Source organism: Peromyscus maniculatus, chromosome 8 (genome assembly GCF_049852395.1).
Source record: "Peromyscus maniculatus bairdii isolate BWxNUB_F1_BW_parent chromosome 8, HU_Pman_BW_mat_3.1, whole genome shotgun sequence".
Classification (NCBI taxonomy): domain Eukaryota; kingdom Metazoa; phylum Chordata; class Mammalia; order Rodentia; family Cricetidae; genus Peromyscus; species Peromyscus maniculatus.
Window position 1 is genome coordinate 105,494,510 of NC_134859.1, and position 27,046 is coordinate 105,521,555.

At 50.3% G+C, this 27,046-nt stretch overlaps 2 protein-coding genes across 2 annotated transcripts in view; both read left to right on the forward strand.

The window, feature by feature from the left end:
• Afmid (arylformamidase) overlaps positions 1-11,757 on the forward strand; it is a 23,363-nt gene extending 11,606 nt beyond the window's left edge. The window contains exons 3-11 of the mRNA XM_006990260.4: positions 1,414-1,518; positions 1,598-1,646; positions 4,014-4,099; positions 4,182-4,254; positions 4,378-4,475; positions 4,700-4,778; positions 4,867-5,008; positions 5,422-5,526; positions 6,356-11,757. Of these exons, the coding sequence (XP_006990322.1) occupies positions 1,414-1,518; positions 1,598-1,646; positions 4,014-4,099; positions 4,182-4,254; positions 4,378-4,475; positions 4,700-4,778; positions 4,867-5,008; positions 5,422-5,526; positions 6,356-6,388 (770 nt within the window). The 3' untranslated portion in view covers positions 6,389-11,757. The remainder of the gene's footprint in view (positions 1-1,413; positions 1,519-1,597; positions 1,647-4,013; positions 4,100-4,181; positions 4,255-4,377; positions 4,476-4,699; positions 4,779-4,866; positions 5,009-5,421; positions 5,527-6,355) is intronic.
• Positions 11,758-18,796: 7,039 nt separating this feature from the next.
• On the forward strand, positions 18,797-24,581 carry Birc5 (baculoviral IAP repeat containing 5). The gene is made up of 4 exons (XM_006990261.4): positions 18,797-18,977; positions 19,502-19,611; positions 21,777-21,894; positions 24,091-24,581. Exons 1-4 carry the CDS (start codon positions 18,855-18,857, stop codon positions 24,187-24,189), a joined length of 450 nt encoding a protein of 149 aa, XP_006990323.1. The 5' UTR covers positions 18,797-18,854; the 3' UTR covers positions 24,190-24,581.
• Positions 24,582-27,046: the final 2,465 nt, after the last annotated feature.

Genomic DNA, 27,046 nt, shown 5'->3' on the forward strand with positions numbered 1-27,046 from the left:
TTCACAAAACAAGAACTACAAATGGCTGAAAGACATTTAAAGAAATGCTCAACATCCTTAATCATCAGAGAAATGCAAATCAAAACGACTCTGAGATACCACCTTACACCTGTTAGAATGGCTAAGATCAAAAACACCAATGACAACCAATGTTGGAGAGGATGTGGAGCAAAGGGAACACTCCTCCACTGTTGGTGGGAATGTAAACTTGTACAACCACTATGGAAATCAGTATGGCGGTTTCTCAGAAAATTAGGAATCAAACTACCTCAAGACCCAGCCATCCCACTCTTGGGCATATACCCAAAGAATGCTGATACATACCATAAAGATACATGCTCAGCTATGTTCATAGCAGCACTATTTGTAATAGCCAGAACCTGGAAACAACCTAGATGCCCATCAACGGAAGAATGGATGAAAAAAATGTGGTACATATACACAATGGAGTACTACTCAGCAGAGAAAAACAATGAAAGCATGAAATTTGCAGGCAAATGGATGGAACTAGAAAATATCATCCTGAGTGAGGTAACCCAAACCCAGAAAGACAGTTATGGTATGTACTCACTCATTGGTGGATTCTAGATATAAAATGAAAAATCAGACCACAACCCATAGAACCATAGAGGCTATATATATATAGCATGGAGGTCCGTAGGACGACTGTGGCATATAATAAATTTCAGTTTTACTCAATTATTGAAAAAAAAATAGCCAAATGAATGGAAACACATGAACTATGAACCAAAGACTGAGGGGCTCCCAGCTGGATCAGGCCCTCTGAATAGGTGAGACAGTTGATTGGCTTGATCAGTTTGGGAGGCATTTAGGCAGTGGGACCAAGTCCTGTGCTCATTCCACGAGTTGGCTGTTTGAAACCAGGAACTTATGCAGGGACACTTGGCTCAGTCTGGGAGGAAGGGACTGGACCTCCCTGGACTGAGTCTACCAAGTCGATCACAGTCCTCGGGGGAGGACTTGTCCTGGAGGAGATGGGAATGGAGGGTGGGCTGGGGGTAAGGGGAGGGCGTGGGAGGGGGGAGAATAGGGGAACCCATGGCTGATATGTAGAACTGAATGGTATTGTAAAATAAAAAATATATATCACAAAAAAATAAATAAATAAAATAAAAAAAAATTAAAAAAAAAAAATACAAGTAAAAATAGATTGCTTTTCCAAGGGCTTAGCTAATACGTGCGTCTGGTGGTGTGTGTGAGAAGGATGCAGTGAGGCTGTGGCTGCCACAGAGCTGCTGGGACCACAGGTCTGCAGACGCCAGGGCGGGGAGGGTGGGGGGTGGGGTGGGGGTGGGGGGGCTCCTGCCGGGAGCTGCCTCAGCTGACCGTTTATCGCCTGCTGCCTATAACTTGCTGTTCCGGGCTTGACTGACAACTTGTCTGCATCTGCAGCCACCAGGAAAGCCCGGGCCACCAGGAGAAACCAGCTGGATGTCCCCTATGGAGATGGCGAAGGGGAAAAAATGGACATCTACTTTCCGGATGAGGACTCCAAGGGTGAGATGAGCAGGACTCATGGTCCCCGCAGAAGCAGCCGGGCGTCCGGCTCACCAGTGCCCCCTGCCTTTTGTTACAGCTTTCCCCCTCTTCCTGTTCGTCCATGGAGGATACTGGCAGAACGGAAGGTGAGTGGGGATGCGGTGACGGAAGAAGAGCAGGAGTCACCTCTCCTCAGATCGGCGTTCCCAAGCTGCTGTGACACATTACCACGAGGTCCAGCCTGCAAGCAGAGAGATGTGACCTCTCACATCGGTGGGGCAGGAAGTCAGAATCAAGGTGCTCCAGGGACAGCCTGGAGGTGCTAAGGGAGGTGCTCAGCTTCCGGCTGAGTGTTCCTGGGCTGTGTCTGTGTCTCCAGCTTCTGCTTTCACCTTCACATGGTCACTGATGACTGTCCCAGAGCTTCCTCTCCTTATAAAGACTCCACAGGGTTGGACACATGGCTCAGGGGTTAAGCACAATTACTGCTCTTCCAGGAGACCTACAGCTCCAGAACCTGATGTCCTCTTCTGGCCTCCACAGGAACTGCACCCATGTGCACAGATACACGCACATACATTAAAAACAAGTAAATCTTTTTTGGAGGGAGGGGCAGTTCAAGACAGGATTTCTCTGTGTAGCCCTGGCTGTCCTAGAACTCACTCTGTAGACCAGGTTGGTCTTAGACTCCAAGACCTACCTGCCTCTGCCTCTCAAGTGCTGGGATTAAAGGTGTGTGCCACCACTGCCTGGCAATAAATCTTTTTTTAAAAAGGCACTGTCTTAGATGTAGATGTTCCTGTCCCTAATTAGATGATCTCAAGATTATCAATTTCAAGTTGGCAGTTTGGATCAGTGGGTAAAGGTGCTTGCCACGCAAGCCTGGCAGCCTGAATTCAGTCCCTGGAATCCACATAAAGGTAGAGGAGAGAACCAACTCCACAGAGTTGTCCTCTGACCTCCACGTGTGCTGTGACGGGTGCACCATCCAACAGATACATCATGCATACTGTGTTTTTATTTGTGTATGAGTGTTTGTGTGCGTGTATGTATGCGTACCATGTGCATGCAGTGCCCAAGGAGGCCAGAAGAGGGCATCAGATCTCCTGAACTGATACAGGTGGTTGTGAACTGTCATGTGGGTGCTGGACACTGAACCCAGGTCCTCTCCAAGAGCAGCCACTGCTCTTCACCATGGAGCCATCTCTCTAGCCCACCAAGATTATCAGTTCTGGCTGTAGAGATTCTATATCCATGTAAGATCACATCCTGAGCTCTTGGGTGCAGGATTTGGACATATAGTTTCAGGAAATAGAATCCAAGACTCTACATCCACTGAAAATTGTGTTTGACCAACTTGCTTGTCAAAGTAATGTCAGCGTGACCAACTATACAGGCTTGTTTGGGACCAAGAGGACATGGAGTGTTCAGTGCTTTGGAAAATAAGAGTGGGAAAGCTGAGGCAGGAGGATGACTGCAAGTTTGAGGCCAGCCTTGTCTCAGAAGACACAAAGCAAGAACTTGAGATGTAGCTAGGTCAGTAGAATGTCTGTGGCATGCACTAAATCCTGTGTTCTACTGCCAGCACTGAATTGAACTGAGTGTGACGGTGTATACCTGTGATCCCAGCAAGAGGAGGTGGACAACAGGATCAGAAGTTCGGGTTATCCTCAGCTATGTAGGAGTTTGAGCCAGCCTGGGATACTTGAAATGGGGAGCACATGTTTGCACACACATACTGCATGCACACTGTTGGTGTCCCTGAGTTGGGAAGGAGGGTGCTTAGCATCTTAGAGGACACTGCTGTCTTCAGGACCGTCCTGCAGATGCCTGTCATTGGATCTACCCAGTGCCCCTCCAGCACGCTTGTCTTTTTTTGAGCTTATTCATCCACTCTATTTCATTTAGAACTTTCTACACTTTTAATATTCAACTCTCATGACTTGCTAAGAGAGGGAACATGACTGTCTCTATTTTCCAGTGGAGGGAGCCAGCCTGGAGGTGAAAGTCCCCAAGGTCCTGTAGTTAGTGTGACGGAGTGAGGACAGCCTGTTCTTTTCTCTTGGCACACAGTGTCCTGTGTACGTGGGATATCTGCCATGTGGTGTGTCTGGGACCTTAGGGAAACAGTGTCATGGTCACATGGTCAAGATGCCTCCAATTGTCACTTCTTTATCTTTTTCTGTTGTTGGGGTTTTTTGAGACTCCATCTCACATTGCCGAGGCTAGCCTCAGATTCACTAAGTAGCTGAGGATGACCTTGGACTCCTGATCCTCCTGCCTCTCCTTCCCAAATGTGGCATTACAAGCTCCTTGACATTATGATGTGTGTGAGTGTTTTGCCATGGTGCACGTGGCATGCCTAGTGCATGCAGAGGTAGAAGAGGAACTGGAGTTACAGATGTTTATGTGCCTCCACATGGGAACTAGGGATCAACCTTTGTCCCAGAAGAGCAGCCAGTGCTCTTAACCCATGAGCCGGCTCTCCAGCACCCCTCTTTGTCTTTCCACAGTAAAGATGACTCAGCCTTCATGGTGAACCCACTGACAGCACAGGGGGTGGTCGTGGTGATTGTGGATTACGACATTGCACCCAAAGGTAGCCTCTGAAGATTTGGGGGCTGGAGCTTTGTGAGGGGAAAGCCCCTGTGGATCCTGATCCAGCTCTTTCCTCTACTCAGGCACGCTGGACCGGATGGTGGACCAGGTGATCCGCAGTGTTGCATTTCTGCAGCGGCGGTATCCAAGCAATGAGTAGGTCTTGTTGCTGATGCTCGTGGTGGTCCAAGGGAGGGGTAGGTCTGTGGAGCCAGATGCAGACTAGGACTCCTGATGCCTTAGGGCCGTGGATATAATCCTGCTCTCTGTCTGACCCAGGGGAATCTACCTCTGTGGACACTCTGCAGGAGCTCACCTGGCTGCCATGGTGCTCCTTGCCAGTTGGACCGAGCATGGCATCACACCCAACCTCCAAGGTTTCTCAGTGTTTGTCGAAACAGGATCTCGGGTAACCCAGGCTGGCATCCAGCCATTAAGGTTTCTGTGGGTACAGGGTCTAGCCAGGTAGCTCTTCCCCTCTCTAGAGGGGTGGAGGGTTGAGCAGCTGATTGGAAGGCTGGTGACTTGGGTGCTGACCTAGAGGGTGGGTAGGTCCATCTTCCTGGGCCCGGCCCCTGGCCTGAGTTCCTCACCTTCACAGGCTTTCTCCTGGTGAGCGGAATCTATGACCTGGAGCCCATCATATCTACCTCCCAGAATGCCCCTCTGCACATGACCCTGTGAGTCGTTGGCCCTCTCTCCATCTCCAGCCCCCCCCCCCAGGCCTGTCTCCCCTCTGCCCTGACTCCTCCACTCTCCCTCCCCCAGGGAAGACGCCCAGAGAAACAGCCCACAGCGATGCTTGGAGATGGCCCCAGCGAGGCCTGTGGGTCCAGCCTGTTCTGTGCTGGTGGTTGTGGGTCAGCATGACTCCCCGGAATTCCACCGACAGTCCAGGGAGTTCTATGAGGTACTGCCGATGGCTAGTTATGTTTGAGGGTCATGTGATCTCTTCTTCCTTGTTATTGGGCCCCAACGCGCTGGGCTTGGTGGTGCACACACTATCCCAATTACTCTGGAGGCCGAGGCAAGAGGACCATGAGGTCAGGGGGCACTGTAAAGTGATCCCAAGGCCAGCCTAAGTAACTTGTTCCAAAATTTAAAAGGAAAGGGAACACATTGCTCGGTGGTAATGTACTTGCTAAGCATGAGCAAGGCCCTGGTACAGTCCTCAGGACTGTAATAAATAGAGATATTCTGTCTAACTGGACGTCAGGACAGTCAGTCATTCAACAGATGCATTCAGATGACCTGCCATGCACCGGACACTGAGTCCTTCCTCCCCCAGGCACACTCTTACGTCTGCTCCTCATTCCTGTTCAGACACTGCGCCGAGTAGGATGGAAGGCCTCTTTCCAGCAGCTGCGTGGTGTGGATCACTTTGACATCATAGAGAACCTGACCCGAGAGGATGACGTACTCACCCAGGTGGGGCTCAACCCTTCCCTCAGCACAGCCCTTCTAAGGTGGAGAGTGTGCATCCTGTTGCCCTAACACAGAGGAAGGCTATGTGGAGGGGCTGGCTTACCTCAGCATCCAGAAGGTTGAGGCCCCTGGCGCCCGACCCAGGAGGCAAATGCATCCTGGGCTTTCTGTAGGCCACTTTCTCCCCACAGTGTGGAGGGATCTGCTGGGAGGGGACTAAGCATGGCCGTGTCCAGGGCAGCAAGGGCGGAGGAAAACCACTGGCCTGTGTCTAGGTGCCAAAGTGGAAGCCAGCTTCACAGAAGGGCCGGTGCAGGTGGCTGGTGTTATCACAGCCTTCGGTTTGTTTTTGAGACAGTGCCGCACTGTGTCACCCTAGCTGGACTGGGACCACCTATGCAGATCAGGCTGCCCTCAACACTTGTGGTGATCCTTCTGCCTCTTTTTGAGGCAGGGTTTCTTTGTGTCACCCTGTCTGTCTTGGCAATCAATATGTAGACCAGACTGACCTCGAACTCAGAAATCCACCTGCCTCTGCACGCTGAGTGCTGGGATTAAAGGCATGCACCACCACCACCCGACCCAGCTAGCTTTGGCCTTTTTTGGGTTTTGTTTTTTGTTTTTGAGACAGAGTTTCTCTGTGTAGTTTTGGTGCCTGTCCTGGAACTCGCTCTGTAGACCAGGCTGGCCTCGAACTCACAGAGATCCACCTGCCTCTGCCTCCGGAGTGCTGGGATCAAAGGTGTGCACCACCGCTCCCGGCACCCACAGATGCTCTTCAGTCGGGTAGCCATCCAGCCCTGGACTTCCTCATCTTCTCTTCTTACTGCAGATCATTTTGAAAACAATCTTCCTGGCCCTCTGAGGACACCTGGTCTCCAGCCTGTGTGCACCTCAGGAAACCTCCAGAAAAGAGGTGACTGCCACCTAATGCTGGCTTATCTGTCCCCTGGGACATTTCTCCTGCTCTGAACACAGCCTCCCAGTCATTCTTCTCCCCACCTGGATGGAGCTCCGGGGAAAGCCTGCAGATTGGCGCTGGGATATGCACATAGCCGCCATCTGGCCAAGTCTGCCCGCCTCCTGCCGACAGGGCGTGACACCGGCCTCTGGCCTGTTTTCTGTGCCGCTTTGCAGCATCAGTATGGACTGGCTGGGACTGGGGCTGCTACTCAGCTCCTGCCTCACACGACAGAAGAGGGCAGAGTTGGGGGGGGGATGAAGAATGAAAGAGACCAACCAACCGCTGGGGGTGCAGCTCAAGGGTAGATGCTGGACCAGTGTACATAGAATCCTGGGTTCAATCCCTGGTATTAACAAGAAAATAATAAAGGACAGAAAAAAAAGACAGAGATAAAGGTCATGCCCAGTGTGGTGGTGTACACCTGAATCCCAACATGGAAGCAGGAGGGTTGCTTTTAGTTCAAGTCCAGCCTGAGCTACATGGCAAGACCCTGTCTCAATAAGAAGAGCTGGTGAGATAGCGCAGCAGGTCAGAGGGCCTGGCACCAAGTCTGACAACCTGTGTTGGGTCCTGGGGACCCATATGGAAGGAAACAACCAGCTCCCCAAATTCTCCTTTGACTGTCATGTCTACGTGTGCCTTAGCGTGCACACCTGCACAGGCCCGATGGTGATGATGGTAATAAAAGCCCAGGCTTGTGCCTGCCATACAGACGAACACAAGGATTTACTTAGAAGTGCAGCTCCTGGGGAGGCCACCTGCACAAAGACCGTTGTGTGGCAAGCTCCACCAGACCTAACTCCTGCAGCACACCCCGTAGCCACTGGCCCTTCCAAAGCAGCTCATGTGGGCATTCCTACTTCATTTTCAAAGCTTCCCCCAAACTGGGCATGATGAGGCATGTCAGGAGCCAGAGAGGCAGGAGGGCCTTTGGACCTAGAAAGGGCTCTTTAGCACACATCTGATGTATACTCTGGTTCTCTCTGGCTAGTTTGCTTTTATGTTGCTGTGATGAACACCATGACCAAAAGCAATTTGGGAAGGAGAGGGTTTATTTCCTCTTATACTTAACGGTCTATCATTGAAGGAAGCCATGGCAGGCACTGGGAGCAGAAATGACCAGAGGAAGGCTGCTTACTCTCTTGCTCCCAGGCTCATGTTCATCTGCCTTTCGTATACAGTCCAGACGCACTAGGAATGACACCGCCCACGGTGGTCTGGACCCTCTTCCATGCATCAGCAATGAAGACAGAATCCTACAGACATGTCAACAAGCTACTCTGATGGAGGCAATTCCTCAACTGGGTTTCTCTACCAGGTGTGTGTCTAGGTGTGTGTGGAGTTGACAGCTGACGCTAACTACGGCATCTTGCATCCTGATGGTTGTGAGAAACAGTGAACTCACACTCCCATGCCATCCCTTTTTTCACCCTTTTCTGCCAAATCAGAGGCTCGCACAGAGTGGAGCATCTGCCTGCAATCTCATAATTATTCCCTGTGTGAGCCATTTCTGGGCAGACAAGCTAAGCCTCAGTGCTTCCCCCCAAGCTCCCGGGACAGGAGGCTGGCCTGGAACTCACTGTGTAGACCAGGCTGGCCTCGAACTCACAGAGATCCACCTGCCTCTGCCTCCGAGTGCTGGGATTAAAGGCGTGCGCCACCATGGCGCCTCAGTTGCTTTTCATCACCCACTGGGGGCCATGCAATCACCTGCCCCCCCCATTGACCATCAGTTCTGTCTGTCCTTGTTCAGTCATCATTGTGTCACATAACTTTTCCTGAGGTGATGTGAACAGATACCTCCTCACCCCAGAAAGGGCACCAACAACACACCAAAGAAATGATTCCCCCAAGTCTAGGGGCCCCCTGAGTTTATTGGGGTTCCTGGCAGGAGCACAGCTGACTCTAAGACAGCCATGTCCCTGAAAAGCCCGTGCAGTAGGAGTGGGAACTCAGAACTCTACCCGGGGCTACTGCATGTAGTTAGGTCCGGTCTCAGAGTTTATGTACTGCTTCAGTAAGCTTGGAGCCAGGCCTTGAGCTCCTGTATGGTTCTTTTAAGCTGAGCCTCGTGGGGTCCACCAATCTTTCCCCCCTCCCACACACGGGAGTGCATGCCTGTAATCCCTCCACTGGGGAGACTGAGGTGTCACATGAGCACTGCCTGTTTGAAGCCAGCCTGGGCTACACAGTGAACTGCCTGGCATAGGTTCTGGGAACGGAACTCGACCCTGGAAGAGCAGAAAGTACTCTCAACTGTTGAGTCTCTCTCCGGCCACCAGGCCTGGCTTTCTGAGCATCTTTAAGGTAGGTTGGGCTAAGCTAGGACGCTAGAGCGGTCAGACATATTAAATGCATCTTTGACTTGGGATAATTTCAGTTCACAATGGGTTTATTGGAAAAGAGCCCATCCTAAGTCACTGAGCACCTGAACATCCTACCATGTGACACCTACCATGAGGCCACTGGAGGGTCTTCATGTACCATATAGAAAATCAAGATATGCCGCGTGGTGGTGGTGCATCCCTTTAATCCCAGCACTTGGGAGGTAGAGGCAAGCAGATCTTTGTGAGTTTGAGGCCAGCATGGTCTACAGAGCAAGTCCAGGACAGCCAGGGCCACACAGAGGAGATCCTGTCTTGAAAAACCAAGGGGGGAGGGGAAGAAAAAAGAAAATCAAGATACAGTCTTAGTGACAGAAGTTTCATGTTCAACTATGTAATGCAGCACAGTCTCAGAATGTCATATAGGAGGCCACAACGTCCAGAGGCTTCTATTTGGTCTGTCTGTCTATCCCTGGCTGGCCTGGGGCTCACCGAGGCCAGCTTGTCTCTGCCTCCCTGGGTTTCCGTGTGTGCACAGAGCAATGAATGGAAAGGGAAAACTCTAGAAAGATCCACACAAGATTCTGTGCTCTATGGAGGGTGCGGTGCCAGGGAGACATGGAGGGTGTTTGCTCTGTCTGGATTCCCTGACTCTACAGTAACTGTTGAAAGAGGACTGAGGACTTCCATGTGGGAATGTTATGGTTGTGACCAGAATCCACTCTGGAGTTGTAAGGAAGGTGACTCACAAGCCCCAGGGCCTCCCTGGGTTCTGGAACACATTCCTGGGTATCGCTCACCTGGGCCGGGCTGGGAGTTGCTCCCCAGGCTGTACCCTAAGCCAGGCAAGAGAAATCATAAGTGAATACATAAACATTTATGTAGGTATATGATATGCTATACATAAAACTCAATGTAGAGAAAAGGGCTGGAGTGTGTTTGCCAGTAATCCAGCAGACAGCAGAGGTGAGGGGGCAGTGTATTAAGTTCAACATGGTGAGTTTTAGGCCATTCAGGGCTCCCTAGCAAGACTCAAAACTCCAAGAAGGGCCATCAAGATGGCTCAGAGGTAGAAGCGCTTGCTGGACAAGCCCGACTGATCATTTGAGCCCCATCCCTGGATACCAAGGTGGAAGGAGAGAATCAACTCTCAAAAATTGTCCTCTGACTTCCACACGGGTGCCACGGTATGAGTACACACACACACACACACACACTAATAACAATAATTTTTAAATATTAAAGATAACTACTTTTAAAACTTAAAAAGTCATTCGCCCTCCCCCCACGCCAAAAGAAGTTATTGGGTTAAAAGAATCATCAGCCCGTGGGGCTGACCGCAGGCCTCATCTTCCGCACAGGACAGTAGAGACCTTGTCCTTTGTCTCCAGCAACTTCAGTTACCACGGGCAAGGAGTGGGTTATCTTGCTTTGTTTATCTTTTTCTTTGGGCTTTAATGAAATTGTTTAATAGACTGAAGGATTTACCATGACTTGGTCTCTTTACTTTGAAAATGGTGGAGAGTTGGCCCAGTAACTAGGCCTCTACATGGCAATGGTCTTTTCCTGGTTCCGCAGTGGCCCAGTGGCCCCAGACTACAGAAGGTGGTTCTGGAGACCCGGAGCTCCTGCCCTGGCTACTGGCCCTTCGTGTGCATTTGGGGATCTTGGGGGTTTTTGTTGTTTGAAGGCTTTGGGGCCCTATTGAATATCTCTTACTGCCTGGGAAGCCAGGGCCTGCCTTGGGTCTCTCTGGTTGCCTAGCATCCAGTAATTGCTCATAGATTAACTCCAGGATCTGATTTCACCTGGACTCAGAAACCTTCCAGATTTTTCCCAGTAGCTCTGAGTCTGCACTTACCTGTCAAATAACCTGCCTAGAGCAGGAACAGAGGAGTCAACAGACAGAGCTGTGGAGACTGGACCCATTACATAATCGACTTTAGCTGGCAGCTTGGAGCTGGTTACTGAATAATCAGGCTGGGGGTGGGAATGCCTGGTCAGACCTTGAACATCACAAACTTTTTCACAGTTCTTTCACTGACACATTTCCCAGAAGGGTCAAGACTCCGACAACAGCAACAACAACAACAAAAAAACCAAACAGGCCAGACGGTGGTGGTGCGTGACTTTAGTCCCAGCACTAAGGAGACAGAGGCAGGCTGTTTTCTGAATCTGAGGCCAGCCTGGTCTACAGAGTGAGTTCCAGGACAGCCAGAGAAACCCTGTCTCGAAAAACAAAATAAAACCAAAAATCATCTTGGAATAGGGCTGGAGCCATGGCTCAGTGGTGAAGAGCACTTGCTGTTCTTGCAGAGGCCTGGGTTCAGTTCCAGAATCTACATGGCAGCTCCCAACCGTCTAACTCCTTTCCAGGGGGAACAATGCCCTCTTCTGGCGTCATGGGCACTGCAAGCATACATGGAGGCAAAACACAGGTCTTAAAAAAAAAAAAAAAAAAAAAAAAGGAGGGTGAAAGACAGGCAAGCCTGGCTAGCCAGAGGAGCTTAGCTGTGGAGGACTTGAGGAAGCCGGGCTGTGGTGGTGCATGATTCCAGCACTCAGCAGGCAGAGTCAGGTATATCTCTATGTTTGAGGCCAACCTGGTTTACAAAAAAAAAAAAAAAAAAAAGTTAATGAGCATCTTTTGGGTAGATACAAATTACAAGCCTCTCAGCTGTTACACTCTCAGGTAAGGAAGATCCAAATGCTTTGACCTCACAGTGTTGTGACACTATGTGGTGTTTTTAGAGAATAGGGACTCTCGGGACATCAAACAAAGTAGCCTAACTGACCGTGCCAACACAACCTTGCCCTTTCCTCTGACCCCCTTGACCCTTTGTTAATTTCTCTGTTTTCCTTCCCCAGCTCCGTTTCACAAAATTCCTCATAATTTTCTTATGATTAAGCTGAGAAATAAATCCAGTCTGCCAGCTTCTTACCCGACTCAGAGTGGTGGTTACTGGCAAAGATGAATAAAATTTATCACATAACAGTAAAATTGCACATGGCAAGTGCTGTGGAAAAATCTTTGTGCACTGTGAATATGTATTGTTCTCATTGTTAATAAAAAGCTGATTGACCGATGTCTAGGCAGGATTTTCGGGGCAGAGAGAATGCTGGGAAGAAGGGTGGAGTCAGAGGAGTCGCCAGCTAGATGGGAAGGAAGCAGGACATGCAGGAGAGGTAACAGCCACCAGCTTTGGGGCAGCACATAGATTAATAGAAATGGGTTAATTTAAGTTGTAAGAGCTAGTTAGTAATAAGTCTGAGCTACCAGCCGAGCATTTATAATAAACAATAAGTCTCTGAGTTGTTATTTGGGAAGCAGCTGGTGGAACAGAGCTGATCGAGATCCCAATGAAAAACTCCACCTACAGGCAAATGTTTTGCTAAAATAAATATAAAATTCAAGAAATTTAGACTGTGATGCTAAAAATACTGGACTGAGGGCTGGGGAGATGGCTCAGTGAGTGAGAGCACACACTGTGTTCTTACCTGAGTTTGAATCCCAGCACACATGTTCAAGGCCGGGATGGCCACGAGTGTATCTGTAAGCCCAGCACTGTGGGGTGTAGAGACAGGAGGATCACTGGGACTTCCTGGCTGCCAGCCCAGACCCAGGTTCAGTGAGAGACTTTGTCTCAAGGGCTAAGATGGAGAGTGACAGAGCAGGACACTCATTGTATTCCTCTGGCCTCCACATGTGTGTTTAGGAGTGTGTGCACTCACATATGTGTGCATACACCTCTCTCTCATGCACACACATAATCAAAGACAAATCCCACATACAAGCACATACCCTTGACGCGGGTTCAGAGGCTAGCTCTATTGGTGGAGTGCTTGCCTAGCATGCATGAGGCCCTGTGTCCAGTCCCAGCAGTGCGTAGCCCAGGTGAAGTGGCAGAATCAGGAGTTTAGTTATATTGTGAGTTCGAGGTCAGCCTGGGCCGATGGCCCAGACTAGGATTTTTTCTCTTTGTTTTAACTCCAGTTGGGTGTAGTATCGAAGGCCTGTAATTGTAGCACTAGGGAGGCTGAGGCAGGAAAACAGAATTGAGACCAGCCTAGACCACACAGCCTAGACTACTTAGACCACACAGCCTAGACCACACAGCCTAGACTACTTAGACCACACAGCCTAGACTACTTAGACCACACAGCATGCCTCTGTCTCAACCTGCCCTTCCCCAACCAAAGATAAAGAATGAGGGAAAAGCTGATGCTCTGTGAACTAAATCAATATTATTAACTACAACAAGATTTTATGTAAAATGAGGAGTCAGTGTCCAATGGGACAGTTTTAACCGAAAGTAAAAACCCTCAGGAGACAGCAACAACATTGTCAGTGTGCTTGGTGCCTCGGCCTGTGCTGCAAGTGTTTCTGAAATATTACGTACATTTTACTATATAAAATTCTCTCTTCAGCCGGATGTGGTGGTGGTGCATGCCTTTAATCTCAGCACTAGGGAGGCAAAGACAGGCAGATCTCTGTGAGTTCGAAGCCAGCCTGGTCTACAGAGTGAGATCCAGGACAGCCAGAGCTGTAACACAGAGCAACGCTGTCTCTAAAAACCAAGAGAAAACAAACAAAACACCCAAACCAAACAACAACTAAACTAAACTAAACTAAACTAAAGCAAAACTCTCTCACATACACACAGAAGAAAAGCCTGATCAAGGAGAAAAAAATTCAGGGGCTGGAAACATGGTTCACTGGTTAAGGGCACCACTGCCTTTCCAGAGAACTCTGGTTGAGTGACCAGCACACACATGACTCACAATCATTTGAGAGCCATTTCAGGGAATTTGAATTCCTCTGGCCTTCATAGGCATACAGGTGCTTATGCATACAGACATACAGCCAAAACACTCATACACGTAACTCTTTAACAAAAGAAAATTTTAAAAAATGCAGGAGCTAATGAGCCATCTTTTAAATCCTCCCCCCCCAAAACTTATTTTGTAAATTGCTTTTTTTCATGCCTATCTACGAAAGTCCTCTTGCTAGCAACCCATGTGGAGAGCAGAGGACAACTTGTTTGTCGTACATTGTTTAATTATTCCTTTTGTGGCCGGGCGGTGGTGGCGCACGCCTTTAATCCCAGCACTCGGGAGGCAGAGCCAGGCGGATCTCTGTGAGTTCGAGGCCAGCCTGGGCTACCAAGTGAGTCCCAGGAAAGGCGCAAAGCTACACAGAGAAACCCTGTCTCGAAAAACCAAAAAAAAAAAAAAATTATTCCTTTTGTGGTAGAGTCTCACTATGCAGCTCTGGCTGGCCCAGAATTCAGGCTGGCCTCACCAACATGTCCCCGACCCACCTCCATGTCTTCTTTTTTGAGACAGGGTCTCAGAGTGTAGCCCTGGCTGGTCCAGAGTTCACTATATAGACAGCTGGCTTCAAACTCACAGAGATCCCTCTGCCTCTCTGCCTCTCTGCCTCTCTGCCTCTCTGCCTCTCTGCCTCTCTGCCTCTGCCTCTGCCTCTGCCCACTGGAATGTTGACTGATCTTGTTGCCTTTTACCAGGCCATGAATGTTATTTTGTAATGGAGAAGTGGGTTCCTGAAAGTTGATGTCTAACATGAATATTTTATGATCCTAAAGCTGGTTGTATCATTAAGTATTGACTGGAATTGGGATCCCTTGTCAATTTCTTGAAAATCCAGAGTTCACACGGAAACACAAATGTTTCTTTAGAAAATCTACAGCCCAGCTGGGTGGTGATGCAGGCCTTTAATCCCAGAACTTGAGAGGCAGAGGCAGGTGGATCTCTGAGTTTGAGATCAGCCTGGTCTACAGAGTGAGTTCCAGGACAGCCAGGGCTACACAGAGAAACCTGTAGATGGATTTTTCTTTGGACCACCAGCTCACAAAAAATGACATAGAGACTTATTATTAAGTATAAAAGCTTGGCCTATAGCTTAGGCTTGGCCCACCAACTTTTTTTTTTTTTTTTTTTTTTTTTTTTTGAGACAGGGTTTCTCTGTGTAGCTTTGCGCCTTTCCTGGATCTTGCTCTGTAGACCAGGCTGGCCTCGAACTTACAGAGATCCAACTGCCTCTGCCTCCCAAGTGCTGGGATTAAGGGTGTGCACCACCACCACCCAGCCCATTAGCTCTTATAACTTAAATTAACCCATTTCTATTCATCTACATGCTGTGATGTGGCTCATGGCTTTTACCTCTCCTCCTGCATGTCTTGCTTCCTCTGCACCTGACTGGCAACTCAGCCTTTCTTCTTCCCAAAGCTCCCTCTGCCCAGAAGTCCATGCTATACCTCCTGCTTAGCTATTGGCCATTTAGCTTTTTACTAAACCAGTCACAGTAGCATCTCTTTACACAATATAACCAAATATCTCGCAACAGAAATCCTGTCTTCAAAAACAAAAACAAACACAAAAATTAACAGCCCAAGTGACTAGATTTGAGTGGCATATACTTTGGGAAGGACAGAGCTCTGTCCTTGCTCTGAAACCTTTTTTTTTAAAAAAAAAGATTTAGCCGGGTGGTGGTGGCGCACACCTTTAATCCCAGCACTCGGGAGGCAGAGCCAGGCAGATCTCTGAGTTCGAGGCCAGCCTGGGCTACCAAGTGAGTCCCAGGAAAGGCGCAAAGCTACACAGAGAAACCCTGTCTCGAAAAACCAAAAAAAAAAAAAAAAAAAAAAAAAAAAAAAAAAAAAAAAATTTATTTATTTATTATATATACAGAAGAGATCTCATTGCAGATGGCTGTGAACCACCATGTGGGTGCTGGGAATTGAACTCAGGACCTCTGGAAGAGCAGTTGGTGCTCTTAACCTCGGAGCCATCTCTCCAGCCTACTCTGAAACCCTTTACCCTGAAACCTTTTACCCTTGTCTCACACCTGCTGGGCCCCGTAAGTGTTAAGATCCCAGCCAAGGCTGAGCAGTGAAGGAGAGCCAGGACAAAGGATCCAGCACTTAGAAGCTGAAGCAGAAAAAATAAAAAGCCATAAAACAAAGAACCTACTGTCTTAGCCAGGGCTACTATTACTATGATGAAACTCCATAGTCTGTCACTGAAGGAAGTCTGGACAGGAACTCAAACAGGAACCTGGAGGGGGCTGCTTACTGGCTTGCTTCCCATGGCTTGCTCAGCCTGCTTTTTTGTTGTCGTTGTTGTTGTTTTTGAGATAGGGTTTCTCTGTGTAGTTTTGGTGCCTGTCCTGGATCTCACTCTGTAGACCAGGCTGGCCTCAGCTCACAGAGATCCACCTGGCTTCTGCCTGGCTCTGCCTCCCAAGTGCTGAGATTAAAGGCGTGTGTCATCACCACCACCTGGCTTCAGCCTGCTTTCTTATAGAACTCAGGACCACCAGCCCAGGGATGGCATTGCCCACGATGGGTTGGCCCCACCCACACAAAATCACTACTTATGAAAATACAGGTTTGCCTACAGCCCAGTCTCATGGAGTGCTATGGGATACCTTTCTGTACACTGTGACTATGTGTTGCTCTGTTTGGTTGATAAATAAAGCTGCATTGGCCTATGACAGGGCAGGATAAGGCTAGGCAGTACATTCCAACTGAAGATGGGAGGGAGAAGGGTGGAGTCGGGGAGATGCCAGCCTGCGGCCACAGGAGCAGCAAGATACCTCAGGGTTCAGCAGGACCGGAGAAACTTCTGGCTACAATGGAGGCATTTTCTCAACCAGGGTTCCTTCTTCTCAGATGACTCTAGCCTGTGTCTAGTTGACATAAAATTAGCCTGCTCACCTACTATGTTGGTAAATCAAAAGACAAAATCCCTACTGTAACTAACATTGGGCAGAAGAGGAATCTTAGCTGTCCCGTGCAGTTGACGCAAGACAATTTAAACTGGGAGTCACAGTACATATACTGTTGCTATTTTAAATGTTTTCAAGTCTATTGATATACAGCAGTGCCTGAGACCTTCAAAAATGAATGAAAATGAGGACATGACCTCTCCAAGATGTGGTTGAGAAAGGTGTCATTGTAGATACAAGGGAACGTACAGCCAGAGACATCTGGAAGAGTCCAGATTGAACTTGGCCATGGATGGAGAAAGGGAGAGAGGAAGAGAGGAGAGAGGACAAGGGAGAAGGGGACCAGGAGCTGAGGAAGGGGACCAGGAGAGGAACAGAGGGCCTAGGACCAAGAGACCAAGAGAGCATGTGCTGAAAAGGCAGGACTACATAGAAAAGAGAAGCTAGGAGACGGGAAGGGGAAGCAAAACTCAGCCCCTGGGTTCAGCGCAGGGTGGTGAGAAGTGCTGGGAGGAACCGTAGGTGGTACTTTTCCAGGTTTCTTTGGGACACGATCTTGTTCCAGCTGCCCGGTCATACATGAGAGGCCATGGTAGCACCATGGTGAGTTCTGACCCCAGCCTCTACTAGGCCTGAGTTTCAGTTAAGTTTCTGTTTCCATTTCTGTTTTGTGTGTTTTTTTTTTTCCTTCTGAGCTGAGGACCAAACCCAGGGCCTTGCACTTGCTAGGCAAATGCTCTACCACTGAGCTAAATCCCCAACCCCTCTGTTTCCATTTCTGATAAGGCAGGCGAGGGAGATACTGTATACCAAGCATGGTTCCGCACTTATAGCCCCAGCCAATAACAAACATCAGTGTGGCTGCTGCTCGCTTGGCCGGTCATGTTTAGGATGACCTAATCCCCTCCTGGGTGTCTGTAAACGGAGCCTGAGAGCTTCTCTGGGGGTCGTCACTGTTTTGTTGTGTGGCTGACCCCTGCATGCAGGAATCCTTCCCTAGAGAAATAAAATTTTACATATGTGAGTGGTGGTCTTTTTTTTTTTTTAAAGATTTATTTATTGATTTATTACGTATACAGTGTTCTGTCTGCACATATCCCTGCAAGCCAGAAGAGGGCACCAGATCTCATTACAGATGGTTGTGAGCCACCATGTGGTTGCTGGGAATTGAACTCAGGACCTTTGGAAGAACAAGCAGTGTTCTTAACCTCTGAGCCATCTCTCCAGCCCGTGAGTGGTGGTCTTTTGTGCGGTGATCTGTGGACCCTAACAGTACATATGAGGGTCCTATGCTTCCTCACGATCTGTGAGATGATCTGGTCCACATCCCTCAACCGACAGGGAGCCTACTGAGGTTAAATTGTAGACTAAACTATAAAGTATCAGTGCACTTGTTTACAACGCCAACCAGGACTGTGTTTTGGGACTTGCCCAGCCTGTTGTCCGCTGTGTGAAACTCTTTAGAGGCCACGGCAACCACAGGCGGTGTAAAGGGGCCCGCTGCAAAGGGGCCTCATCAGCATCAAGCTCAGCCAGCAGCCATATCCGGGAAGCTGTAGCTTTGTTCTGCGCCTGGACTCGCTGTAGTGGTGTATGGCCGCTTCTCTTTAGTCTGGGCCAAGCTGATGATCTCAGAGCTATATACGCATTGACTTTCTTTTCCCCCTCTGAGGCATATTAGAACCTGGAACTCACTATCCTCCTGCCTCAGCCTCTGGGTGCTGTGATTAGAAGATATACACCACCACTTACTACAATAGTCCCAGACCTCGCCTCCAACCCACGGTGTCTACAGGAAGGATGGCGGCTGCAGAGGGTCTCCCTGTCTTCCAAAGAGTGTCCCCGAGCAGCGTGTGAGTGGAATCGGAAGCACTTCCGTTCCGATATAAGCTGGGTGGGGGCTGCAGACGTATCCAGCGAGCCAGAGCTTGCAAACCCTGAAGCAGGAAACTCAGCTGCAGGAAGAGCCCGCAGAGCAAAGGGGCACCTGCAGCCGAGAGGCTTAACAGAGGCGCCCTTAGGCCGACCCGCTGTCCTCAGCCACTCCCGCGTCTTCTGGGAAGCAGTTGAGGATGCGGCTCTCTGTTCCCAGACACAGCTGCAAGGAGGCACCGCCGCAGAGGACGCCACTCCCAGCACGCCCCGCGCCGATGCTGTGGGGCGGGGCCTTCCCGGCTCGCCTAGCGCCGTCCGCACCCAGAGGGCGTGGCTTCACGATGAGGAGGCGGGGCGCTCCCGGCATGCTCTAGGGCACGGCGCCGCCCGCGGGTTTTGAATCACGCTCCCCGGCGTCATGGCGGGAGCCATGGAGGCTCCGGGTCTCCCCGCGACCTGGCAACTGTATCTCATGGACCACCGCATCTCCACCTTCAAGAACTGGCCGTTCCTGGAGGGCTGCTCCTGCACCCCAGAGCGGGTGAGCCCTGCTCGGACTTGAGCGCCCACACGCAGACATTCCCGCCCCAGCTTTAGAGCGACTCCTCCCTGGGCCCTGTGTTAGTGGTGGGGCCCGGGATCAGAACCCCGCAACCCCCTTCGCACTGTTAGCTCAGCTGCTTTGCTCGGCCCAGGACACGGAAAGACTGCATTGTCCTCGACGAGGCCACCCCACCTCTCCCCAGCCTCCTGCCCGAACCACTGAGGCTGTTAGCTCCGCTGTTGTTAGGCCCGGTAGACACGGCCTCTTTCCATTGTCCCCGGCTGGAGGCCGCCCCAGCTCTCGGCCCGGAACGACTTCTGGGAACGATAGGGCGCACGCCTTTAATTCCAGCACTCCCGAGGCAGAGCCAGGCGGATCTCTGTGAGTTCGAGGCCAGCCTGGTCTACAGAGTGAGATCCAGGACAGGCACCAAAACTGCAGAGAGAAACCCTGCCTCAAACAAACAAACAAACAAAAACTAGACTGTTGATTCTGCTCACGAGCTGTGCTGTCATTTTCAGATGGCGGAAGCTGGCTTCATCCACTGCCCTACCGAGAATGAGCCTGACTTGGCCCAGTGTTTTTTCTGCTTTAAGGAGTTGGAAGGCTGGGAACCCGATGACAACCCCATGTAAGTCCCTGCAGGCTACTCTCAATGGGTTTTCTGGTGCCCTAGTTCTATTGGGAGCCTTTTGGGTTGAACTGGAGTTGGAAAAACCATTTGAAGTTAGTAGAAAAGCATGGCCTTCATAACTTGGTAGGTGTTCAAGGCTGTCCTTGGACCTGTTATAGCTCAGACTGGTCTTGAATTCTCAATTTCTTCCTCAGTTTCCCTAGTGCTGCCAACTCCCATGGTTTTGCCTGAGGTATTTGTTTTGATTTTTGCTTTTTGAGGTGGGTTTCTCTATGTAGCTCTGGTTGTCCAGGGACTCCTTCTGTAGACCAGGCTGGCCTCAAACTCAGAGATTTGCATGCCTCTACCTGAATGCTGGGATTAAAGACCTATGCCACCACCGCCTGGCCTGCCTGATATATCTATATCTATATATAGATACAGATATACATAATATCTCTCTCTCTCTCTCTCTCTATATATATATATATATATACACACACACACACACACACACACACATATATATATATATATATATATATATATATATATATATATATATCTCCCCCTCCCCCCAGACAGGGTTTCTCTGGTTCGCTTTGTGCCTTTTCTGGATCTCCCTCTGTAGACCAGGCTGGCCTCAAACTAAAAAAGATCCACCTGGCTCTGCCTCCCAAGTGCTGGGATTAAAGATGGGCACCACCACCGCCCGGCCGAGATTTTTTTAAGATTCGTTTGTTTTTGTTGCATGTGCACATGTGAGTCTTCATTTCTGCCATTGGATCCCTAGGAGCTGGAGTTACAGTCAGTTGTGATCCCTGATGTGGTGCTGGGAACTGAAGTCAAGTTCTGTGGAGGAGCCACAAGGACCCCTAACCACTATCCCATCTCTAGCTGCAGATTTTTTTAAGTGTTATTATTACTTTATGTTTTATTTTGTGTATGTTTGGGTGTGGGTGTCATGGTGGGTGTCAACTTCGGGGAGTCAGTTCTCTCCTGCTGTGTGGCTCCCTGGGATTGAACTCAGGTGAGCAGGTTTGGCAGTAAACATCCTCACCTGAGCCATTTTGGCAGCCCAGATTTTAAAGGGATTTGACATGCAATACCTCTGAGTTAATTTTATTTTTAAATTCCTGTGTATGGATGTTTCACCTGCATGTATATCTGTGTACCATGTGCATGCCTGGTGCCTTCAGAGGACATCAAATCCCCTGGAACTGGAGTTCCAGATGGTGGGAGCCGTCCTGTGGGTGCTGAAGAGGACTCCCACACAGCGGGGGGTGGGGGTGGGGAGGTGGGTGCATGCACTTCCTTCCAGACCTTAGGCACAAACCACGCCCAAACACCTGTTTTCACAGAGCGCTCCTTTATTAAGCAGGGAAGAAAAGTTAGAGTGGCTGCTTTCTGACTCAGGCAGAAACAGCAGCCAATGACCTTGCAGGGGTCATTTTTAGGAAGAGAAGAAGGGGAGGAGGTCTGTGTTAGCATGGACTGGGATGTGGTAAAGGAGATAGTCGTCGAAGGGGACCAGGGGTATTTGTCCTGGGGGGACAAAGGACTGCCTCTGGGTAGAGAGGGGACAGATGTGACTCGTAGGCAAACAGCCTTTATAAAGGTAAAAGGGGAAGTGCTGTGTTGAGTAAAGTGTTTAACTTTAATTGGACATGTTAATTAGGTGAGCCAAAGGGGGCTTTGGTAGCTGGACCTTGGTAGTCAGCCTCAGGAGGAGGAAGTGTCCAAATAAGGGACTAGACCTTGTAGCTTTAGGAATGCAATCTAACGGTTTTTAGCAAGGCAGAGGGGATGGCAGAGAAGGGCAAGGCCTGCCAGAGCCGTGTTTGCCAGCCCGAGTCCCTTCAGATGCTGGGATCCAAACCCAGGTCCTGGGAGACCATCCAGTGCTCTTCACCACTGGGCCATTTCTCCAGCCCTTCTGAGTTAAATCATACAACCTTCCCTGGTGATTGCTAAAGGACTCCAGAAGAATATTCTAGCCATAAGGAAGACACAGCAGAGAGAAGCTAGGCTGTGTGGGGTGTTCCTGGGGTACACTTGGGGCCTGATGCCTTGCTCTCGATGCAGAGCAGGGTGTGCCAAGGATAGCTGTGGTGAGGAGAGGTGGGCTGTCAGTGATGAGCAGCCACTGGCTCTTTTGACGTGTTGGTTATTGATTTTTCTAGAGAGGAGCATAAGAAGCACTCGCCTGGGTGTGCCTTCCTTACTGTCAAGAAGCAGTTTGAAGAACTAACCCTCAGTGAATTTTTGAAACTGGACAAAGAAAGAGCCAAGAACAAAATTGTATGTATAATTGAGAATAAGGACAGAGAGCAAACCTGGTCCCCCAGAGCCCTGGAGGATCCGCCCCAGGAAGTCCTCTCAACCCTGGGGGTGGGGGTGGGGTGGGGGGGGTGGAGTTAGAGACAGACAGACTGACCTGGAGTGTGGTTTTGGGGTTGTGCAGTCAGAAGATCTGTCCCCTCAGGAAATGGTGGGGGTGAGTTGAATCACCTCACCTGGGTGGCGACCATTGTGGGAAGCTCTTGACACAGGCGGCTCCTGGGATGGCAGCAGTGTAGGGAGAGGTTTGGGACCAGGCAGTAGAGCGATGGCTGAGGGGACAGAAGCAGAGGTCCAGCTGAACTCTGCCTCTTGTCCATTCTCATGGAATTAGTTGGGAAGGCAGGTGGCATCATGAGTCCACAAGGAGGTGACGCCCCTGCAGCCAAGCATGAAGAGTTAGGTTGGCCAGAGGCCAGAGCTCATAGTAAACATCGCCCGTCCATGTCAACACCCCACATTTTGTGTGGGTTATTCACTGCTTATCTGAAGTTCACATTTAACCAGGTAGCCTGTGTTCTTCTGTGTGGCACTTGGCAACCTTTTAGGGGAAGATTCTGGGAGGGGGTTACTGGCAAGACACTGAGAAGGAGCCAGATGCGCCTCTCTGTCCCTGATGCTTGAAGGCTGACTTGCAGCTGGCCCTGGCCCTACGTAGTTCTACGTTGCAAGGCAGAGGCTAGGACCTGCTGTCGTTTTTGCCGAAGTTTCTCTTCCGCTGTAAGCTCTGTTCCTTGGTGGAGGTCGTTATGAAATAACCGTGATACTAGACACTGAGGATGACAGTTTGCTGTCAGGAGGAGGGAGGACTGAAGTGGGCGTTGGATTGGAGCATGCTCAGACACTCTGGGGATGGTGAGAGGGGGTGAGGGCCTTGCTGCTCAGCGTCCCTATTGCATGGTATTCCTTTTGTTACTGGGGTTTTTTTTGAAGCAGAGTTGGTTTTTTTTTTTTTTTTTTTTTTTGGTTTTTCGAGACAGGGTTTCTCTGTGTAGCTTTGCGCCTTTTTCCTGGAACTCGCGTTGTAGCCCAGGCTGGCCTCGAACTCACAGAGATCCGCCTGGCTCTGCCTCCCAAGTGCTGGGATTAAAGGCGTGCGCCACCACCGCCCAGCCCCAGAGTTGGTTTTAATAAAGATATTTAATACAAGTTTGGGCAGAGTCAAGAGAAAGGCACTCAGAAGGAAAGACAGACTCAGCCGTTTTTTGAGATAAGACTTCACCATGTAGCCCTGGTGTAATTGGGACTCTCTCTGTAGCCCAGGCTGGCCTCAAACTCAGAGATCCCCCTGCCTCTGTCTCCCGAGTGCTGGGATTAAAGGCGTGTGCCACCATTTATTTATTTATACTTTATTTTATGTGTATAGTGTGTTTTGCTTGTGGAGGTCAGAAAGAGGGCATTGGATCCCCTAGAACTGGAGCTGCCTATGGTTGTGACCCACCCTGTGGGTACTGGGAAACAAATCTGGGTCCCCTGGAAGACCAGCCAGTGCTCTTAACCACTGAGCCTCTCCAGCCCCTGGATATTTTTAAGGTGGTAGCTCTGTGGGTCTGGGGTGCCCACCAGAAGGAGCATTGCCATTTTCCAGCGGCTTTTTCTTGTCAGTTTAGTATTTTTAAATTAAGTTCTCAGGCCAGGTGGCAATGGTGCACGCCTTTAATCCCAGCACTCAGGAGGCAGGGCCAGGTGAAACTCAGTGAGTTCAAGGCCAGCCTGGTCTAACAGCGAGCTCCAGGACAGGCACCAAAACTACACAGAGAAACCGTGTCTTGAAAAACCAAAAAATAAATAAACAAATAAATAAATAAAATTTAAAAAAATCTTAACTTCACTTTAACCCTGGCATGGTGGCAAATGGTACAGTCCTAGGATGCAATCTCAACTAATTTGGTTGGCTGGAGGGGGTTATAAATTAAAGGCTATTCTGGGTGACATGAGTCCCTATTTCCTTTAAAAAAAAAAAAAAAGTTGGGGTATTTGCTTATTATGCATAAGGCCCTAGGTTCAATTCCAAGCTATACACAAACAATAACTTTGCTTTTAATAATTGTTGTAGTTACTTTGTCACACTGGTAATGGACGAGGGCCTCACTCTCACTAGGCAGGCCCCTCCTTCTAGACCACACCTAGCCCGGATGTGTCTGTTCACTATTCCAGGCAAAGGAGACCAACAGCAAACAGAAAGAATTCGAAGAAACGGCCAAGACCGTCCGCCACTCCATTGAGCAGCTGGCTTCCTCTGCTGGGGCGACCTGAACCTGAGCGACATGCCACATTTAAGCTGTGTGTCCCAGCTTTCCCAGCCCGGGCCTCTTAGCAGTGTCTTAGACGGTATTTTGAAACTGGATGTCAACTATTTTCGTTTTCACTTGGAAGTGGCTCAGCCTGTGTGCCTACCTCTTCATTTTCTGGCTTTGCTGTGTGGTGACCTGGACTGGCGGTGAGGACAGGAGTGGGTGAGGGGGGCAGTGTCCAGGGCAGGACCTGAGGGGGGGGGCCGTGCAGGTGTTTCTGGTCTTCATGTTTCTATACTGGCAGCTGACATGTCCTGTGCACTGTAGCTGTGGTTCTGTGTGGTGCTGGCGATTCGTCTGGCCTTGGGGTGAGTCTGCTACTGCAGGGGAATGGAATAAAATACTTGAAAAGTGGATGGCAAGCTCCTCCTGTCTGGGGAAGTGGTTGGTTTGTTTTGTTTTGGAGACAGGGCTGAACTGAGTCCTGCTGCCCCTGCCGAGCAGGACTGAGGCGTGGCGTGTGCTGCTGCACACAGGCATTGTCTTCTGTTAGGAGGTCATAAATTTGGGGTGTTGAAGCTTCAATGCCAGCACAAGCTGCAGAGTTAACAGTAGTAAAAAGGCACTGGGAGTACAGCCCGACTCACACGGACAGGATTTCCTTTTCCTAATGGAACATCTGTAAGGCAGGTGTGATACTGTGTCAGCGTGGCAGGTCTAGAATCACCTAGGAGATGGGCCTTTGGGGGGTTATTTTGATCACATTAATTGATGCGGGATCCTGGGCTCTATAAATGGAGAGCTGAGCATCAGCATTCATCATTGTTCAGTGTCCTGACTGACCACTGCTTCCTGACCCTGCCGTCCTGACTCCCCATCATGATGGACTGCACCTTCTCCTGTGAGCCACAGGACACTCCTCCCTTCAAGTGCTTTCATCGGACAATTTATCACACAGCAAGATAAACTGAGACACCAGGTGAGGTGACACACCCTGGTAGTCTCAGCACTTTGAAAGTGGAGGCTGAAGGATCAGGAGTTCAAGGTTATCCTAAGCAATACATAGGGAGTTTGAGGTCAGCCTGGACCATGTGGCACCCTGCTCAAACACATGGTTATGTGACCACTCTCCAAGCATATGGGAAAAGCACACCCCACTGTGACTGAAATGGTAGAATTAAGGCAGACTGGGGTACAGATTTCACAGCTGTGTATATTCTATGCAAACCATGCTGGTAAACTGAGGCTCAAACATCTTTCACCAGAGTCTGGGTCTGCTCCGTCCCTCCCTAGGTTCCCAGCCTCACTGACTCCGGGAAGATCAGCACAGGAAGCCACTAAGACCTTCAGAACCCAGGAGGGCATAAAGCAGTGTTAGAAATGACAGCCCAGGTGGCCTGCAGAGGTTTCCAGCAGCTCTGAATGACCCAGGCTTAACTTCAGGAAGAGCACTGGCAAACCAAACTGGCCATCTCAGTACCAGGCTTTGGTCTGCAGCAGCTCAGCAAGGCCCAGGCTCTCAGGCCGAGTCATTTGTAAGGGATTCAGGCCTCTGAGTCCTCCACTGCAATGGTGTGCCCATCTGTGTTCACTTGGATGGCTCCTGGGTGGCCATTTCAGGAGTTGCTCTGGACATCTGGGGCCTGACTGTCTCCAGAACCACCTAAGACATTCTGGTGGCCTCCCTGAGGGCTTAGGATAGCTCTGTGCAACAATAATTCAAAGAAAATAAGGCAACTGTGGCGCAACATTACCAGCTGGGTCTCTGTCTCTATTCCCACCTTACCACACAGAATCAGAAAGAGCAGAGGAGCTGGAGGAGAGCAGAACTGACAGCATGGGTGTGAGAGCTGATGGGGGCCATGGGCAAGCACCAAGGTGGGGGCCATGGGCAAGCACCAAGGTGGGGGCCCTGGGTAAACACCAAGATGGGGGCCATGGGCAAGCACCAAGATGGGGGCCCTGGGCAAGCACCAAGGTGGGGGCCCTGGGCAAGCACCAAGGTGGGGGCCCTGGGCAAGCACCAAGGTGGGGGCCCTGGGCAAGCACCAAGGTGGGGGCCCTGGGCAAGCACCAAGGTGGGGGCCCTGGGCAAGCACCAAGGTGGGGGCCCTGGGCAAGCACCAAGGTGGGGGCCCTGGGCAAGCACCAAGGTGGGGGCCCTGGGCAAGCACCAAGGTGGGGGCCCTGGGCAAGCACCAAGGTGGGGGCCCTGGGCAAGCACCAAGGTGGGGGCCATGGGCAAGCACCAAGATGGGGGCCATGGGCAAGCACCAAGATGGGGGCCATGGGCAAGCACCAAGATGGGGGCCATGGGCAAGCACCAAGATGGGACATCTGAGCCTAGGTGGGGCCAAGTCCCAGACAGGGACAAGATATCTGTGCAGAGGCCCCCTGGCAGCTGGCCAGCTCCACCCCAGTCTTGACACTGAGGACCTTCCTGTCTCACACAGGCAAAAATTGTCCTGAACAAAGTCAGGAGCCAGCACAGCTGCATGTTTCCTGCCCACTGGCTCAGTCTGGGGCTTGTCAGGTTTCATCAGGGAGAGATCAAACAGTCTCAGTCCCAAAGGACGGTTTGCCCCTTAGTCACCAAAGGGGTGACATTAGTTTGAGTGCATTCTGAACTCCTGGCACTGCACCCAGGACCCCATCTCCTGAAGTCAGTTTACAGAATGTCTACTTGCTTTCAAGAAGGTAAAAGGCCAGGAAGGGCCTTGGGCAAGTGTGCCCGAGCACCCTGGGTGGCAACATCCTGTCATCCGAGCCCCCGTCAGAAGCTGGACCAGCACGGGCAGGCGCACAGGGCAGGAGTGAGGTGTGCATCCTGCTCACTACAAGTGCAGTCTGGTGGAAGAGTTAGGGCACATGGTGCTAGA